This window comes from Gobius niger, assembly GCF_951799975.1.
Source record: "Gobius niger genome assembly, chromosome: 19".
Lineage (NCBI taxonomy): Eukaryota > Metazoa > Chordata > Actinopteri > Gobiiformes > Gobiidae > Gobius > Gobius niger.
The window spans coordinates 16,024,810-16,044,668 of NC_136870.1; the positions used below are offsets into that span (position 1 = coordinate 16,024,810).

Consider the following 19,859-nt stretch of genomic DNA (forward strand, 5'->3'; position numbering starts at 1 on the left):
TACCATTACAGAAGTTTGAAGAAAAGTTGCAAAAGAAAACAGGTAATCGTGTTGTAGCTCTTGGATCAAAGTACAATAAACTATAGTATTTCTAAATGGTTTTTCTAAGACGTTCAACCTCCATTGTATTCGACGCCCTCTACTGGCTCAAGACTAGACTGCGCTTTAAAAAAAAATCTGTGTCAACAAAAGAGTAACTTGTTGGATCAGGGTCCGAGCGCAGAGGCAGCTCCAAGGACACCTCCACAGCAGTAGCACCGCTCACTCCTCGCGAGCTCAGACGCAGCAGAGGCGCGCAGTAGCAGGCAGCTTCAAGTTTCCAAAGGGGCGCGGTGCATTCTTGTTTTGCAGCTGTGTCTGTATGTGTGTGTTCACCATGCTGCCCAAAGTTGCATTGTGTTCCCAGTCACTTCGAAACATTTCTCCGCTTTCCAAGAATGTAAAACTTCTCTGGAGGCAGTGGACTCGTCATCCCGCTGCGATATCTGCAACAAGCCGGTGAGTCAAGAAGGAGACTTCAATTAACAATATAAGAGAGAGAGAAAAGAAAACGACACTGGTGGGTCCGCGTGCGTAATTTATTGCCATTTTATGCAACAACTGGAATACCTGACCCTACGTTACGCAAGAAAAAGTACCCCAAGCTTAAGCATCGTGAATAGATTGTCTGCAATATTTGCGGTACAAGAGCTACCCTTTAAATGTGCACAAAAGTCTTTCCAGCGCATGTATTTTTTGTATTATTCTTTTGAGTACATTTTTTCAGTCTGCAAAGGAACTGCAGGAAGGGGGTGGAGACAAAGAGCGTTGGGTTCCTTGTAGGGCATTTAGGGTTTCATCATTATATAGGCTACATGACATTCAGATTGTGGGAATCATAAGACTGTTTGCTTGGGTGTGGATGGATTTCTGTATCCTGAAGACGTAGCGTTATGGGGAGGCGTGGGTTAATTGGAATCAACGTGTTTGCATAACGCTTCCTTCACTCCTCTCACACTCCTGCCCCCTGTGGTCAGAAGTGTAGTGTCTGGTTATTGCATCTCAGACTAACATATTTGTTGATTGTTTTTTCTTGATACAGACTTTTCACCCATATATGGGTTTAATCTCTGCAACACAATGTTATGTAAGTTTGGTAAGATGCCAGAGTTTGTTTTGGCTTTCAGTGCATGCTTGTACATAGATTTCTGAATTGTGTGAAAGGTCAACTGACTGGTTGGACTGAACTGAACTTACTACAAACTCATTGTACTTTGCCTATATTGTCACTGATAACTCCTGCCCATTAACTTTGTGCACTCTTTAGGATTACACTAAGGATTTTAATGTTTAATTCAAGACAGAGGCTTTAGTTGTAGACATAAGGACTCACTCTATGAACTCCAGCTCCAGCAGGGGTTCAAGAAGGATTAATGTAACGACTGATTAGGTTGCATTACATACTGAACTTAAATCTTCTATTATCTTTCTGACAGAGGCATTCACATTGACAGCCCTCCCATCGTTCCAACACTAACCACCAGCTATGCCCACGGGACGTCCAGTGTCTCGCTTTTGCATGCAACTATCCCCGAAGTCCTGCTTCAGACGGTGGAGCGAGTGCCCGACAGAGAGGCCATGGTCTTTCTGAAGGATGGGGTCCGAAAAACATTTGCACAGTTTCAAGAAGATGTAAGTAATAAAACCTATGGAGTAAAGACAGATTCTGTAGCTTTAAGCAGGATTCATTATAGCCCACCCACTCAAACCATTTCTGTTTTCCTTGAGGTTTAAGTAACAAATTAGAACAGCAAATTGTAATAACAACCTAAATGGTTTCAAATGTTTAAATGTAATCGGAAAAACAAAAAACACGGTGGACTAAGCACTTAAATGCATGTAAGGTAGGCTATTTGTAATTATCAAAAGAAAGAAACATACTATTTCTAAGCACACAGATTTAGCCAATAACTTAACTTAAATAAAATAGGAATTTGTTTTTAATCAATAACTAAATTGAGTGGTAAACGCCGTATGATATATTTGATAGTGGTCATCATGACATTATCTTTCCATTCAATCCACTTTGCTCTAAATGTAAGTAAGTAATCTTTATTCATGTAGCACCTTTCACAGACAAAGTTCACAAAGTGCTTCACAACACAGTTAAATAAATGTGTCTTAAGGTTGCTTTTGAAAGTATCAACAGAGTCAATAGAGCGCAAAGAGGGTGGCAGAGGCAAGGCAAGGCAAGTTTGTTTGTAGAGCACAATTCATACACATGGCAATTCAAAGTGCTTCACAGTTGCATAAATACAAGACAGCAAATAGAATCAATAAAAACATCAACATAAAACTAATCAATTACAGTAAGAGGCAAGAGTGTAGATAAAATAAAATACTTTCAGTTATATGCATTTTTAAGTCTTGTTTTGACTCGCTGTGTCTTGAGCACTATTTCTGTCTTGAGCACTAATTTTAAGTCTTGTTTGGACTTGCTCTGTCTTGAGCACTGTTTTTAAGTCTTGTTTGGACTCGCTCTGTCTTGAGCACTGTTTTTAAGTCTTGTTTGGACTCGCTCTGTCTTGAGCACTGTTTTTAAGTCTTGTTTGGACTCGCTCTGTCTTGAGCACTATTTCTGTCTTGAGCACTAATTTTAAGTCTTGTTTGGACTCGCTGTGTCTTGAGCACTATTTCTGTCTTGTTTGGACTCGCTCTGTCTTGAGCACTATTTCTGTCTTGAGCACTAATTTTAAGTCTTGTTTGGACTCGCTGTGTCTTGAGCACTATTTCTGTCTTGTTTGGACTCGCTCTGTCTTGAGCACTATTTCTGTCTTGAGCACTATTTTTAAGTCTTGTTTGGACTCACTCTGTCTTGAGCACTATTTCTGTCTTGAGCACTATTTTTCTTGCTCTTTCACACAAAGTTACCTAACCTCTGTTTTGTCGCTCCTCCTCCTCTGGACATCAACATAAAATTAATCAATTACAGTAAAAGGCAAGAGTGTAGATAAAATACTTTCAGTTATATGAACGGGCAAAAAGAACTGTTTTCAGCCTGGATTTGAACATTGTCAGAGTTGAGGCCTGTCTCAGATCGTTTTCAATTTTGCAGAAGAAACAAGCAATTTCTTGTATAATGTAACTCCTTTAGTTTCTCTGTAATCACAAGAACTCTTCTAATACTTGGCAAACATAATTGCACACATTTAACTTGTTGTAAAACAATCAATTATTCACAGAAAACCCAGGTATAAGTCACTGTGACCTTTACTCCAGTGACCTAGAGCAGCGCTGCAGAGAAAGACATCGGACCACAATGTAGTGTGAATGTAACCAATCAGGCGCGCTCACATCATGAGCCATAAAAAGACTTCCAGATGTCAGCCAATGCACAGTATGTACCATGGTAACTTTATTTACTTAAAGCTATGACAGTGCAATAAAAAAAAGTACTGTATAGGAAGTGAAAAATAAAATGTGTGTCCATATGTAAAGCATAAAATACACATACATATAACGTGAATAAAGACAGCAGCTGTAAATGATAATTTAGCTTAGTGGTAATTGATACTTTGGTATGAACAATACAGTCCTCATTTGCCTTTATGTATAGTTATACTTGCTTTTTTTAATGTCTGGATTATGAGTTCTTGTCAGTGTGTATCAGTGTGTGTCATTTCTGGTTTATTTGATATATAACCTCTTCCACTCTATCAATATAATTTTTTCAATATCCTTATACCGTTTGATACTATTTGTCCATATCCTTGTCCCGAGTAAATATCCTGTTCCTGCAGGTGGACCAGGCGGCAGCGGGCCTCCTCGCCATTGGTCTGAAGAAAGGGGACCGGCTCGGCATGTGGGGCCCCAATGTTTATGAATGGATGATCTTTCAATTTGCCACGGCTAAAGCTGGCATCATCCTGGTGCGTTATATTGCAGTAATTTATACGCTGTTTTTTTTTACCCTTTGTGCCAAATCACACTTGACACCATCCTGGTTAGTTTTTCAGTGCATGAGCTGTTATAATGTATTACTTATTACTTAATGTAATGTTTTCTCGCTGCAGGTGTCTGTTAACCCAGCGTATCAGGTTCGAGAGGTGGAGTTCGCCTTAAGGAAGGTGAGTGGAGCTACGGAATGCACCATTGTCTGGACCTGTGCTTTGTTTTTTTTTAACATAAATCCTTTGCGACTCCCTGCACAGGTCGCCTGTAATGCCATAGTGTGTCCCACTCAGTTTGCCACTCAGAAATACTGTGGCATGCTCCAAGAGATTTGTCCTGAGTTAGACAGATGCGCCCCGGGAGACCTCAAGAGTAAACGGTACATATCTGACATTGGGCTTTTGCACAAACAATTTCACTTTACATTTTTACAATAGAAAACATCCTTGTTAAAGGAAGAGGCCACCGTTTTTAAATACTGAGATATGTTAACTTAACTTAGCTTAGACGAGTTGATGCGTAGCTTTCTGGTCTTTACGTGTGCCCTCAGTCACGTGAACAGAGCACAGACCTCCTCTTCTCATCTATGGATCCAAATGGAGGTCAAGTTAGAAGCAACCAAGCTCTTCCACGTTTTACTTATTTAAATATGGTTACATGAGCCTTTACACGATCCAAATATATCGACTTTTATGTAACTATACTTGGATCGTGTAAAGGCTCATGTAACCATATTTAAATAAGTAAAATGTGGACGAGCTTGGTTGCTTCTAACTTGACCTCCGTTTGGATCCATAGATGAGAATAGGAGAAGCTCAATCCAATCCAATCCACTTTATTTATATAGCACATTTAAACAACAAAACGTTTCCAAAGTGCTGCACACACAACAAAAAAATGCTAACGCCGTCTGTGCTCTGTTTACTTGACTCAGCACACACGTAAAGACCAGACAGCTGGTCTAAGCTAAGGCAAGAACATATCTCAGTATTTAAAAACGGTGGCCTATTCCTTTAAAGGCACAGAGCTACATGATATTACAATCCAGTTTACTTTAGACATGATTACAATACACGCCTCTGGAGGATGCCAGTCTTCTGTCTGGAGTTGTGGGTGCCTAAACTAACCATGACCCCCGAGTGTCTTAAAGCTTCTAAGCAGTTTACAAAACTGGGGATGATGCAAGTGTGAAACTGGTGTTATAAAGTGTTTTCTTGCATTGTTGTGCTAATCCCCTGAGGAGGTTTCTGGTTCATGCCTCCAATACAAATGAAATTCAATGGACTGACTTAACCGGTTTGATTAAGTCATTGATAGCACTCAGTAGCAAATCAACTTGGATGTCTCTAGACGTCGTCAACACGCAGATAATACATTTGATTGAAATCGGTATTTAATCAAACCTAATCTTTCAGAGCCACATGTAAGCTGCTGAGATAAGAGGCACAGTTAAGAACTTATAGATACTTCAAAATACTAGCAATCAATTGAGAACAATTATGTAATAGTAATAGATGCCTCACTCCTACACTACTCCTGTCTACTGTCCATTGGATATTTCAACAGTGAAATTAATGTTTTAATGTTTAATCCACTTTGCCTCTGTTTTGGATCCATACTGAAAAATGCTTGTGTATTTGCCCTGCAGGTTGCCAGATCTGCACTCAGTGATAGTTCTGGACAGCCGGCAGCCAGGAATGTACCATTTTGACGACATCATGCAGGCGGGGGACAGCAAACACAAACAGGAGCTCCAAGATATACAAAAAAAACTCTCATTTGATGACCCCATCAACATCCAATTCACATCGGTGGGTTTCATACAACTTAAGGGAACTTAGTATTATTAAAATGCTAGTTGGCTAAGGATATATTTTACAGGTGCCAGGTGTTTCCACAGTCACAACAAGGCCAACTCTGCCAAATGATTCAGTCGAACAATGGCATGTGTAACTGTACGCTGTTGGATCTTGTGGGACACCGCTATCACAGTGGCAACAAAACAAAGAAATAATGCAAACATTACTGCTTCACAATTTCTGTTCCATACCTGGGATATCGCGTTCTATACTATATCTTTTATGCGTTTATTTGTGTTACAATGGGCACAGGATGACATACTTCATACAAAGAATACAACATGTGCATAGAAAGTATTATTTCTTCATTCAAAACCAGCTCCTTTTTGTCATTTTATGTGTAAGTGCCTGTGGTTCTGGGAGACACAAGATCTTCAATATATTGTTGTAGTTCATTATTTTATTGCTTCTATTCCTCTTTATGCTGTTTTGGTTTTATTAATTTACACATTTCTTAAAATACAACTTAAAATACTGAAGAAGAAAAAAAAAATCACATGACTATTTTCTCCAAAAGAAACACTAATCCACTGCCCGAGCACAACTGATTCAACAGTCATGGACCAAGTCTGTGAAGAATCTACATGTTTACTGGAGAAATGCCGGCTTTTAAGACAAGATGCCGCAGCTGATTGATTTACTGGACTTATAGTCATCATTATATTTGTTTCCAGGGTACGACGGGCGCTCCAAAGGGTGCTACTTTGTCCCACCACAACATTGTAAACGATGCCTATTATGTCGGCCGTCGGTTCGGATACGACTGGAAGGTGAGTCAAGTGTAGCCCTTTCTAATGTCGGGTCCAGAGTTCTTTACCATGATGTAATGTCAAAAACATACCCGAGTCATGTGTTGTTTCATTCACACCTTTCTGTAATCCTGCATATTTAGTCTCACTCTTACACACACAAAACGCCAGCCCACACTCCGGTGAAAATCACACAGGGATTTCCATGATGTTCCCCTGTGTTTTAAGGTCCAGACATCTTCACCAACTTATTCTGATCCTGTGCTGATTACCTTTTAGCTTTTAGCTGCTACATATAACTTTTGTAAGGGTGTTTCCCAAAGTACATTGCCTTGCCCTGGTCATTTGTGGGCGTGGTCAGGCATCCACATCACCATCACTCGATGCCTAAGTGCTGATCTCATGTTCCTGTCCTCCCTTTAGTTACAATGTGGATAATTTCCCAAGGGCATCCTGTGCTGCCTTGAACCAACCGAAATCACCTATAATGCACCACGGCTCTTTAAAGAAAAAAGAAAAAAAAAAGTTGGAGCTGGCTTGGGTAACTTGTAAAAGCACTTGAATTCCACTTTTTAAGAAAAAATGTAAAGGTACATGCATTGACTTTTTTAATGGCTCTGCAGCCAAGTGTTCATTTTGACAACAATAATTTAGTTTTAGTCGTAATGAACTTTGGACAAAAACATAACACAGTTTTTCTCAATATTTGGTCAATTAATTAATTTTAGGTTTCAGTTTGTTTGGACCTTGATTTTAATTGATATGAGGCTCTTTCTGATTTTCATTACTGAGGTTTTAGTCCCCTTTTAGAGTTTCTATTTATTAGCCAACAAAAACATCAGGAGATTTCAGTCACAGATTTAATCATCTTTAACTGCTTTTTATTTATTTTACTATTTTACTAAGTCAAAATATAGTTATTTTAGTCCCTTAGCCCAGATGTGTCCAGACCTTTTTCATCGAGGGCAGTATATTAAAGTGTATGCAGTGCAGAGGGCCACGGATCAGAGGCCAGTGCAATGAAACATTCACGCGGTGCAATTAAGAGAGGCTTAGGCCCCACACCTTTATTCAGGCTTGGAACTATAATGCCAGCGCTGTCTCACAACAAAATGTTAGTTTTATGAAACTTGCAGTAAAAAGTAATGAGACCTGAGGTTAAGTTAAGTTCTCTCTGTAGAGAAATTTGTTCTCTGCATTTGACCCATCCTCAATGTCGCTGGGCGACCTGTAGGAGCAGTGAGGCTTGCAGGAAAAAGTAATGAAACTTGCAGAAAAAGTACTATCTCTGTAGATGTGTGACAATTAAACATTTGGCTGTTTGGGCACCCCCGCCCTAGCCCCTCATCCGCAGGATGAAACATATCTTCCTTTTTTATTTTGTGTCACTTCCATTCCCTCATAAGTGCGTTCCATTAACTGTTATTCCGGCCTCGGAAGGAAGTGAGTTCAGAGGAACTCAAAGGCAAGGCAAGGTATCTAGACTTCGGGAAACGGTCTTAGTTTTGTTAGTCCTAGTCTGCTTTTCTGTACACTATTGTACAGAAGGAGTTGAGTTCCTTCTGCTGGCCATTTTGTTTAACAGCATTATATTCTATCATCACACATAAAGGTATTTTCTGGACACATGTTATTACTACAAAAAATTCAAGCCTAAGGGGCATGACGTAGTTTCAAAACCTGATTAAAGCATCATATAGAACATTTAAGAATGTAAATAAGAAAGATTAAGTTGTTAAAATGTTAAATTTAAAGTTAGAGGGACTCTTTTCTTGCAGCCCCACCCACGGATCTGCCTGCCTGTGCCTCTGTACCACTGTTTTGGCTCAGTGGGGGGTGGTTTGTGTATGGCTGTACACGGGACGTCTCTGGTGTTTCCTTCACCTGGGTATAACTCAAAGGCCAATCTAGCAGCAATGGAGAGTGAAAGGTAACGGCATTCTTGTTGCATTCAAGATCTGCACTATATGAGGAAGCAAACTGATATCTGGGTCACTGTATGAACGTTTGCACATTTTTAATAATAAGAATTCAATTAAGGTAATAACTACCGGTACATGTGAACTAAACCTAGTTCGGCCGCAAACTCTGACCTAGATATGTCCATGAAAAGGAAAAGTGTATTCTTCACTAGTGCCAAGTGAAGGGAGTGCTTAGAAGTACAATAACGTTGACGTTGTAGGTGTGGGCCTTGACAGACGTTGTTAGCGTACTTCTTGAATCAAATCTATGTTACTACTACAGCAAGAATTATAATTCTTATTCAACCTAATCTTCCACTGAATATTGTCATTTAATTTAATTTAATAGTTCATGACATTTGAAATATGTTGGTATTGGAAAATCGGTCCCTAAGAGAAGAAAAGGAACTTAAAAAGATTTAGGCTATTGATAATGCCTCAGCTAGAAGTACATATTTAATGGTTTAATGTAGTACAAAAGGTGAAACAAGGACAATAGGAACGTATTTACTGATTTACTCTGTCTCTAAATGCAAGTGTTAGTTTGTGAGCTGAATTCTCTCTGTATGTCAGAAAATACTTCCTGAGTCAGATCCTGTTTGCAAGGTTTTTGCTCGGGGTGACTTAGGAGTCAGAAGTATATCAGCTGTTTCAGGCCGTGCAACATAAAGAGCGTTTTGTAAAAGGAAGAAGTGATTCAAAACTGTAAATGCCAAAGTACCATAGTACAGTTGAGGTATTATACTTATGCTGCCATTTCATAAAAGTCTTTCCCACTGGAATAACAAGATTTCCAGTTGCTAAATATCTAAAAGTTGTGAAAGAATCCCTCAAACTCTCTGACTTGAATACAGTTATTTGACTGTTAACAGAAACACAATAACAACTACTTGCTACTACTCCCAACTACTGCTTGCTCCTCCCTTTACTTCTGGTTCCAGTACTATGAGCACTCCTGCTGAAGTTGCAACTAAAACGGCTTATACTAAAACTAAATACTGCAGCACTTTAAAGCACTTTTCTGACTTTACTATGGAAAAGTTAGTTCACTAAACATCCATTAGCCTTCATTAAACATTTCCCCTCCGTCCAGGTGTACAATCGTCTACGGCACTCCCACTATGTACGTGGACATGGTCAATCAGCCGGACATCAGCAAGTACGACCTGTCATCAGTGGAAGCAGGTGAGAACGTGTATTTTCAATGGAGCATCATTAGAAATACGTTTCATAAATAACACACAACTATTTTGCCACTTATTTAAAATGATCCAATCCTTCTGTGTTTCCAGGCATCATGGCGGGTGCTCCTTGTCCTCCTGATCTCGTAAAGAAGGTGATATCCGTCATGGGCGTGAAAGGAATTACAGTAAGTACATTATTCAAACTAACAGCAATGAACCACTTTAAGCTTTTGTCCACAAGAGGGCGACACTTTCTAAGGTATCCGTGACTTTGAATCTACATTTTAAGTCAGATTAATGACACTTTTGTAGAGGTTTATTAGCAGTGAAATGGTTATCACTCCAATGTCCAGAAAAAGACAGATACTGAATAAAGGTTTCATTTAGAGAAATTGCTTACAGTATAAAATTGTTATACACAACTACTGGATTTGGATACATTTCATCTTATTTACATGCTTTGACACTTTTACAAATGCAAGAACTGCTCATTTAGAAAGAACGTGTGATCCAAACTCTAAGAAAATTGTTATATGAATAAGAAACTCCTTATTCAGAGCTCTCTATCTGGCGACACACACAGAAAACCATCTCCATTATGCACACAAATACAATTGATATGATGTTATATGATAGGTCCATCTGATGCTTAAACATGGATATTTTTTTTAAGTAAAGGAAGAATGTTGTGTAGCTGCCGGTCCCTTGGACAGGCCGTATCCTGTGTGTCCTGTGGAAAAAGCAAAATGAGAGGCAAAATTAAAGACTAGGGACAAAGTTGGACGTAGAGGTTGAATTTGGGACAGTTCAGACCAGGACAGGGAACACAATGAGACTTGGCTCAGGAAGTCAAGTGTTTAAAGTAAATGACAGAGTAGCATTTTTGTGACTGAGCAAAAACAACATGGGTCAATGTTGTACAGAAGGAAGTTATTATTTAGCCAATAGTAGTCATTGACATGTTAAGGGCGTCAGACATGGAGAATATAGGTACTGTTTTACCCAGGATCCAGTGCGGGGAGCGGCAACGATAAAGCTTGTTCTGTTTAATGTATTGCCTAAAATTATAGAGAGAAATGTGTAGAATGGGCCAGGCTTTTGCTATACTTTTGAACATTGTCCATTTCTATGACACATAATTCTATTGACCAGTCAACGTTGTGACTCAAAATATTTTTTAAAAAGTATATGATTAGCACTTGTGCTCATTACAAGGGTCAAAACATAGTCAGACATAATTGGTAATATTTTAAATAGTTAACATTTGAAGTACATTTTAACTTTTGCACAATAATAATTTCATGGTTGCCCAATCGGCCTTTTTTCACCTTATCTTTTCATATTTTTTTCAATTAAATCCCCCTTTTTTTTCATTTCTGAAGTAAAATCTATTCCTTGAACCAACCAAACAAAATCCAAGCAGGGTTATTTAACTGCTGCCAAGTTCAGACAATTGGCCTCTTACAATCTATCTGTGTCAGTCAGTGCGAATATAAAATGCATTTCATCATCTATTCTAATTTGCCCTTGAAATGAGTCGTTCTGGTCCCTGCCCCTGAGTGGGTTAATCTGCAAACCTGGAGGCGCTGACATTGATTTGCCGATTAGCTGGCCATTAAAAAGAGCAAAGTAAAGACAACACTGTAGATTTACCCGCTGATGTTGCACCTATTGCCGTTGTCCCGTCTTTGCCCTCTTCTGCTTGACTTTGCAGCCGCTGAAGGCAGTGCTGTCCCGGACCTGCCTGCCCCTCTGCTGAGCCGGAGAGGCACAGAGGGCGTCAGGGCGGACACGGCTAGAGTCCATCCACCTGTAGGCCAAATACAACTCTGGTTAATTTGGCAGAAAATTGGCCCATTATTTTCAACAGTCTAACCTCCTGAGTGGAGAGAGCTGGCAGTTGCAGGTCCATGGGTTGTGGGAGATGGTGAGGTTTGTGAGAGTCCCGTACTCTAGGCTTTTGGGGAGGGTCTTGAGTCTGTTGTTGTCCAAGTGAAGGGACTTGATGGCAGTGACTCCAGTGAATGCCCCATCTGAGAACTAGAGGAAAACAGGAGCTATTATGACCAGCTGTAACTAGGTGTTAGGGACTGTTGCATTAAGATTGAGTAGGTCAGCCCCGACTCCTCCTCCTGCTGATGTGAATATTCACAAGAGCTCCTTATTTGGAGATGGATTATTTTGTTTGCTAGTTTATTTGACGGGGGGAGTGCACATTAATCAGCATTTCTGTAAAGGTGTCAGTAATAGACCGGTCCATGAGAGAAGAAAATAAACTTTTAGAATGATTTAGAGTACTGATCATGTTATTTACAGGCCAATCAGTGCAAATAATTTCTCTCTCAGCTAGAAGTACATATGTCAGGGTTTAATGTAGTACAAAAGGTCAAACAAGGACAATAGGAACTTATTTACTGATTTACTCTGTCTCTAAATGCTGGCAAGTGTTGGTTTGTGAGCTGAATTTTCTCTGTATGTCAGAAAATACTTCCTGAGTCAGATCCTGTTTGCAAGGTTTTTGCTCGGGGTGACTTAGGAGTCAGAAGTATATCAGCTGTTTCAGGCCGTGCAACATAAAGAGCGTTTTGTAAAAGGAAGAAGTGATTCAAAACTGTAAAGGCCAAAGTACCGTAGTACAATTGATGTATTATACAGGCCTGCCATTTTATAAAAGTCTTTCCCACAGGAATAACAAGATTTTATATCTAAAAGTTGTGAAACTAACAACTACTTCCAACTCTCTTTGCTGATGTGAATATTTTGGAGATGTATTATTTTGTTTACTAGTTTATTTGACAGGGGGAGTACACATTAATCAACATTTCTGTAAAGGTGTCAGTTTTTAGCTACAGTTTTTTTCTACATATTCTGATATTTAAAAAAGCTTGAAGAATGAATTGTCCTTTGGCTGTCTGCCGTATTCCACACTAAGTGCTTTGATGCAGTTCTAGCATTTACATTTCTCACTTCACCTATGAGTGCTCATAATGTATTGGCCCATTGGTGCATATGGCATATTAGGAGCCACACCCTTGGTCTGACCCTATGGCCTGTCTGCGAGCGGCGAGGGAATCTCCAGACCTGCTTCGTAATGAAAGCCCTCTCTCATCCTTCTTCTGTGCAAACATGGGATTTCTCTGGCCTCCTTTTCCACTTCAAGGGTGCTAAAAACTTCAGAGAGGTGCTAGCTGCCTGGGCCAGAGTGCGTCGTGTAAGGTTTGAGAGACAAGTCTTTGAAATGGTCTTGGATGAAGTGATGAGGGCTGTGCTCTTTTGGAAATTTCCACTGAGGACCGGCGCACGGCATGGTATTTAAAAGCAATGGAAGATGGATGACTTCCAATATGGCTACGATGTTTTTTGAACTTTTTTCTGTCGTGTCTCTCTGTGCAAGTCGCTTCTCTGCCAGGAAAGGCTCGCAAAGGACCCAATTGTCCATTCAAGTTAAGGAGATGACAGGCTAAAAATACAGCACTTCATAGCCCCAAGGAACACCTCTATTTACCTGAGTCGGGCCTAACCCCTCCTGACCTGTTTACTAGACCTGGCCAAAGCGCGGGGAGAAAACACATGGACTCAAAATAACTGCAGTGTAATAATTAGACTCTTGGACATGCTTGGCCGGAGTCCAGCAAACAAAAACAGGCTAAAAATACCTGTGTCCACTTCAGCCCCTGCCTGGCTTGTTATTTTACCTTTTGCTACCTCTGGGATGCCTTCATACTAGAGCACTTGAGGGCCAATAAATGGAGAAGCACACCTTAGCCTTCCCATGGTCCACATAACCAAATATTGATATATTAATTAAAGTTACCTAGCCATTGCCCAGGTAAAGGCCAGTTTAAAATCTCCAGGGAACTATGTAAACAACATGCATGTTTTACTAAATAACCTGGCATTTGTGTTGTAACTATTGGCATGCAGAAAACTTTAATGCAACTTTTGAGAGGACAGAGAGCTGGTCTTTTACTCCTACCCTGACATTAAAGTGCAGGCTTTGGTAAAACTCACTGTAAAAGGTAAAAAGCTGCTTCTATAGAGAACAATTATTAGGGGGATGAGGCAACACATTTTCTCTATTTGCAACATAAATGGAAAATGGTCTCAACTTGTATAGAAAATTAACAAATCATCAACTTCATACTTCATATTGGTATGTCATTTCTACAGCAGCCTTTCTTACTGTTCTGTCTCTTAGTAAGAGCTGAGTTATCATGCAGTCGACTCACCCTCTCCAGCCCCATATTGTCCAGGTGCAATTTCTCCATGTAGCGCCCAAAGCTCTGAAAGGCCACATCCGGGATGGTTCTCATGGGGTTCCTGCCCAGGGTGAGCTCCTCCACCACCCTCAGTTTGCTCATGGCCGCGATGGGATAGGTCGACATCCTGTTCCCATCCAGGTGCAGGATTGCCAGGTTCTCCACGTCGTCCAGGGATCCCGGCTGCAATGTGCTCAGAGAATTGTTTGCCATGTGCAGCCAGCGCAAGTCTTTGGCTCCTGCGAATGTCCCGGAACGCAGCTCTCTAAGCCTGTTGTTATTCAGCTGCAGTATGAAGAGGTTGATCATGGGCGAGAAGAGCCCCTTTGCCAGTTCAGTGATGTGGTTTCCATCTAGATACAGGTACGTAAGGGCGGTAAGATCTTCGAATGCGCCCGGTTTGATGGAAGCGATCTCGTTGTTGGATAGATAGAGATAGGCAAGCTTGGTGAGCCCTTTGAAAGCCTGGGAGCCGATTTCCCGTAGCTGGCAATGTTGCATGTGCAGAGAAATCAGCCCCTTGCTCTCACTGAATGCCCCGGTGGGAATGCTGCCCAGGTGGTTCCTCTGTAGATTGAGCAGGAGCGTAGCTTCTGACACTCTCGGGATCTTCTTCAGCCCCACGTCGAAACAGATGACGTGCTGTAGTTCACCGCGGCAGTGGCAGAGGTTCGGGCATTGTCCCGGGACGCCCCTCACTGCCGGACCCAAAACCAGGAGCGAGGTGCCCAGCAGAAGCCAGCTCACACAACGCATGCTGTAGAGGACGTAAAGGAGCCTAGTGGTGCACAGCTCTGAGATGCACTCCACTCTTAGATGGGGGAAAGCGTGGGGAAGTTTGTTATGGTGCCTTGAGTGAGAGGTGAGTGAGCAAAGGTGGGCTGTGCAGAGGATGGCCAGTCCCTGCACACTGCACTATTTATAACGTTTACTTTGAGAGAAAAAAACAGGAGGGCTTGTCGCGTGTTGGGCTGAGAGGAGTGCAAAAGTCAAGTGTCAATGAGAAAGTTCAACCACAGAAGAGCTGCAAAGTGACACGCAAATACTTTAACAAAGTGGGCTACTTCTAAATCTAATACTATGTTCTGGTTTTATTTTCAGTGCAGATTTTGTAATTTTCGCAATCAATGTTAATGGTTTATTTCTAATCTATATTATTTTATAATAGCCACATTTTATACCCTTAATTTGATTGTTCATTATAGCTACAGTGCACTTTTCAAATACACATAATACTGTGCTATTGTGCAAAGTACAAAGAGCTATTATAAACTGGTACACATAGCATTAAATTTCAGTGTTAAATGTCAGTTTTTATTGGATTATCATATGATATAAGACTTTTTTTCTCAATCTCTTTGACATTTCTTTACTGTGTAATCAGCTTCATATAACATGCTACACTATGTTTAATTCCACATTTCACACTTGTTATATATATTCAAGTATTGATATATTGTCCTTTTGCATTCATTGTAATTTGCCACTGCTTGCTGAGTGTAGATTTGGGTGACATCCAGTTGTACATGAACTAAGGTCAAGTTCGAGCCCAGACTCCTGTATTGTTTCTCCAGTCTGCGGTGTGGAGAAAAAGCAGCGAGTCGTGTGCGGTCGTTTTATAACCTGTAATTGCCTCCATGTGTTTGGCCAGAGGTGTTTAAAATCATAACAATGGCAGAGGATACTTCCATCATCCCAAGAATGCACCTTTCACTTGCCACTTTGCGTTCCTGCCTGCATTTTTTTTCTCTCACTGCAGTGCGGTTATGCAATAGCCACAATCACATTTTTGTGACCAAAAGCTGATCTTGTTTCAATGGTGGTGCTCATTAGTCTGTAAGTTATTTTTCAAAGCGTGTTCCTGGCAGCACGGGAAAGTGCAAAAACAGATTTGAAGCCATAATTAGCTCAGAGGAGCAAATGTGTCTCAATCCACTGCTCTGTGCTTTTTCAAAACACAAGATTAGAATCGGTGCATGGTTTGGCTTCAGATTGGTTCAGGAAAATGACAAACGGACTCAGCCAGCTTTAAGAATCTAGAGTTTGCCTACCACATCTAGCATTTTATTGAGAATTACGTCACTTCCCATTTTTCCAGATACCTTTTCTAATGCCCCATAGTTTGTATACTCTGGATGGCACTTCCATATGTAGTGACCAGATAGTGTGGTCATTTATCATGTAGTCATTTTCTGGACAGTAATTCGTTATTCAGTCTTTCCCTGGTTGAATGCGAGTGGTCAGCTTCCTGTGTGGCCATATCAGCCCTGAGGAAGACTGGCAGAGACATGACAGCCATTCTGCACCAACAGTCAGTTAAAACACCACCATTCACGTTGCAACAAGAGAACTAAGACATTTATCTACCATCCAGAGAGGAAAATGTTGAGCATTGGAGGGAGAACAAGTCAGTGTCCAATGCATGGGTCAAATGCTAACTGTCCTTGCCTTGTTTTACAGGTTGGTTATGGCACCACAGAAAACAGCCCAGTGACATTTTGTGGAAGTCCTTTCGACAACATTGAGAGGAAGTCTGAGACTTCGGGATATATCGTTGATCATGTCGAGGTAGTTTATAAAAGCTCTTTCTAACATATCACAGTGCAAATGCAAGAAGCTACATGAATGTGATGGTGTCCACAGGCGAAAATAGTGAACCCCACAACAGGGCAGATCGTCCCTCTGGGGGAGCTGGGAGAGGTGATGATCCGGGGCTTCTGCGTGATGCTGGAGTACTGGGACGACAAGGACAAAACAGCAGAGGCGATCACCAAAGATGGATGGTACAAAACCGGGTCAGTCTCTTGGCGTGATAATAGCTCATAAGAGTCATGTTCATCTAATGCAGAAAAAGGTTTGATTATTATTTGTTTTGTTCTTAGGGACATTGGCAGCTTGGACGGGTATAGCTATTTGCGGATTGAAGGCAGAATGAAAGACATGATCATCAGAGGAGGAGAAAATATTTATCCTGCTGAAATTGAGCAGTTTCTTCACACTCATCCAAAGGTCAAAGAGGCACAGGTCAGAAGACAGCATTAAACACTTACAGATGTCTCTGTGAAACGACACAGTAATGTACATCACTGTCTGTTTCGCAGGTGGTAGGAGTGAAGGATGAGCGAATGGGTGAGGAGGTCTGTGCTTGTATCAACCTCGTTGATGGACAAGAGTGCACACAGGAGGAAATCAAAGCTTTTTGTAAAAATAATGTGAGTCCATTATTCATATTTCTACAATCAACACAATTGGATGTCTTATTTGCAACTAATGTTGAACTCTTTTAATCTCTCTGCCAGATTTCTCACTATAAGATTCCACGCTACATTCTTTTTGTCACGAGCTACCCACTCACTGTTACTGGAAAGGTAATTCATCTTTGCCTTTATACTGAATTTATTAATACAAAACGTAAAAGCATAGCGTGTGCCTCAGATGAAAACCAAATGCACATTACAAAACTGACATTTTAGATCAAAGTAAGAACTGGTGGCTTCTCTATTAAGGCGTTGGCAAAACCTGACAGATGAAATTTCTGCTTTTATGTTTCTTTCATGAGATGCTGGTGAAAATAAGTTATTATAGACATGTGGTTGTGTTTGAACGGTCCTGCCCTGAACGCCCAGACAGAAGCTATTAGTTAGTCTGCACGCAAACCATGTCCTGCTAGATTAATCGGGAGGCGGCACACCTCATCCCATCAGGGGACCACCCTTCAGCCGTAGTGGGACCACTGCAGTCAGTGCACTCAGGACATTGTATAATTACATTGTTTCTTTTTCTACAGAACATATATAGATATAAATTACTGTTTTATAGTTATTTCTTCTATTTTTTATATACTATCATAGTAGCTCACTACATTATTTTTTCATATGCACCAACATTTCTTTTCTTTATCTTTAGATCCAGAAACACAAACTCCGTGAATTGGCAGAGAAGGAACTCGGACTGGACTGACTTCTACAATGCTCCGTTAGCATGATGAAAATGTACATTAAATATACTCAGGTATATAAATCTGATGAAGTTCTAGCACCCACATGACAGCTGTGCATCATATCAAGGTGTATCAAGTGCATTTTATGAAATCCAAGTCATAATTAAATACAATATTCTATATAGTACAAATCAAATGGAACAAGTGAACCAAACCACTGTTGTTTTTTATGAGCCAGAAAGCCATACATTTTTTACGACATGAAATAAAGTTTTAGTGCTTTATTAAAACCAGGCATTGGGTGTTTCTGACTTTACGGGAAGAGTGGAGGTTTTTTATTGATCTTGATGGCAGGTGCTTACCTTTTGAGCCACTGGAATGTGAGTCAGACACACGCACACTTACCCAAACACAGTGAGAACATGAGAACATTGTGCAGTTTAAAATGGACAAGTGTTACAGAGCTTCGACTTTAACCCAAAACTGTAAAGAATTTCCTCTCGGGCCCGTCCAGGTCCATGTGCCGTCCACCTGACGCTGGGCTTAAGGATTGGATGTCGTTTTCTGTCTAGACCTGAAGGACTCAACCCAGAAATAGCTCTTTAAAAGCCAGGACGAAAACAAATAGTGCTCTCAAACAGTGATGAAGAACCCCAGGGTTTATTTAAGATTTTTTATTTTACATATTTTTGGGCTTGAACTAAATCCTTCAGGATGTGGTATGCTCACGGCAAGTGCCAGATATAAGTTCCAGCCAATTAAAATTAACCTGTGCACTGCAGTAGCATTTGCCTGGTATGTTGTAGATCTGAGCCAAAAGAATGTACTGTACAAATGGTTTGAAAACAAAGAGTCCTGGGTATATTTTGTAATCCATCTTTTGCTGCTATATTTTTAGTATCAAGTGATGTTTTTGTAATACTTGCTGTATTTTAAACATGTACTAAAACAATATATAATCTATTTTAGCTTAAACTGTTTCTATCTTGGTATAACATACCACCAGCATACCTGTTCTATAGTTACGATGTAGTAGGTATTGCTAAAAATACACCCACATGAACAGAAGGCCAAGAAATGTGGACGTCTATGGCCCCGGCTCAGCTGGTGAATCAATATCAATTATTGAATCCAATTGATTTGAAATTAGCATACATACTGTAGTTAAATGTAAATGTATTCAAGTATATAAATCACATTGTATGTACTCTCACCAGTACCTCTTCTTTACATAACAGACCTGTAGATCTTAAAGTTTTATACATACAGGAACTCTGTTAAGTAAAACTCTTACCTAAAATTAATCCTGTAACAGATCTTCAATCTCAATATAGTACACATTTCTGTGACACTACAAGAAGCAAAAACTATAATTAGTAATACATTGTTCAGCTTGGGTTTAGAATATGTGGGAGAAAGTTAGCCGATGCGAGGGCAGTGATTATTTTTTTATGCAGGCTTGCAGGAGAGGCACGGCCTCTGATTGGCCGCTAGCTAGTCAAGCTAAACAAATCTAAACTAGCCTTAATCCTAATCTTAAAGTGACAGTCTGGAAGTCTATATAGACATTTCATAAAATGTGCGAAATCGAGCTCTTGAGTCTAGTATCCTCCTGCGTTGACCAATGAGACGAGCTGTCAGGTCCAATCAGGAGGGGAGGGGGAGGAGCTTGATCATCTACTTTTGAAAATTATGTCCTATTCTCCTCATTTTTCAAACGGGCTTTCTTGTCAAAGAGGGGAGGAATTTGCAATTTGCAAACTTACAGACGATCCCTTTAAGGATAGTGATGTCTACCAAAGGCGTCTTTTTGAGATTAATTGAATTGAGCCGATCCGAGATGGCTGTCGGCTGTGGACTTCCCCTGCTGTCCTGCATAAAGAAAATCTCACGTGACGGCCACCCATAGATTACATACATCGATGGACTGAGAGTGCGTTGCTTCCCACTTCAGGCCTTCAGCATGGCCAAACTGAA

General features: G+C 40.5%; 2 protein-coding genes across 2 annotated transcripts; one reads left to right on the forward strand and one right to left on the reverse strand.

Annotated features, from left to right (window-relative positions):
• The first annotated feature begins 253 nt into the window (after positions 1–253).
• acsf2 (acyl-CoA synthetase family member 2) lies at positions 254–19,055 on the forward strand. Its single transcript, XM_079577654.1, has 16 exons — positions 254–498; positions 1,476–1,671; positions 3,780–3,908; positions 4,053–4,106; positions 4,191–4,309; positions 5,579–5,741; positions 6,464–6,559; positions 8,317–8,468; positions 9,593–9,684; positions 9,792–9,868; positions 16,403–16,510; positions 16,586–16,737; positions 16,825–16,966; positions 17,044–17,154; positions 17,242–17,310; positions 17,849–19,055. The coding sequence occupies exons 1-16, from the start codon at positions 362–364 to the stop codon at positions 17,900–17,902; spliced, it is 1,851 nt and encodes a 616-aa protein (XP_079433780.1). The 5' UTR covers positions 254–361; the 3' UTR covers positions 17,903–19,055.
• Positions 7,009–14,917, reverse strand: chad (chondroadherin). Its single transcript, XM_079577655.1, has 4 exons — positions 13,913–14,917; positions 11,560–11,723; positions 11,337–11,493; positions 7,009–7,038 (listed from the first exon to the last, which is right to left on the reverse strand). Exons 1-3 carry the CDS (start codon positions 14,696–14,698, stop codon positions 11,352–11,354), a joined length of 1,092 nt encoding a protein of 363 aa, XP_079433781.1. The 5' UTR covers positions 14,699–14,917; the 3' UTR covers positions 7,009–7,038; positions 11,337–11,351.
• Positions 19,056–19,859: the final 804 nt, after the last annotated feature.

Coding starts and splice junctions, on each gene's coding strand:
- acsf2 (XM_079577654.1), top strand. CDS start 362: ATGTGTGTGTTCACCATGCTGCCCAAAGTTGCATTGTGTTCCCAGTCA. Junction 3,909..4,052: donor CTAAAGCTGGCATCATCCTG/GTGCGTTATATT, acceptor TTCTCGCTGCAG/GTGTCTGTTAACCCAGCGTA. Junction 4,107..4,190: donor TGGAGTTCGCCTTAAGGAAG/GTGAGTGGAGCT, acceptor CTCCCTGCACAG/GTCGCCTGTAATGCCATAGT.
- chad (XM_079577655.1), bottom strand. CDS start 14,698: ATGCGTTGTGTGAGCTGGCTTCTGCTGGGCACCTCGCTCCTGGTTTTG. Junction 11,724..13,912: donor ACAATATGGGGCTGGAGAGG/GTGAGTCGACTG, acceptor GTTTTCCTCTAG/TTCTCAGATGGGGCATTCAC. Junction 11,494..11,559: donor CAGCTCTCTCCACTCAGGAG/GTTAGACTGTTG, acceptor TTTGGCCTACAG/GTGGATGGACTCTAGCCGTG.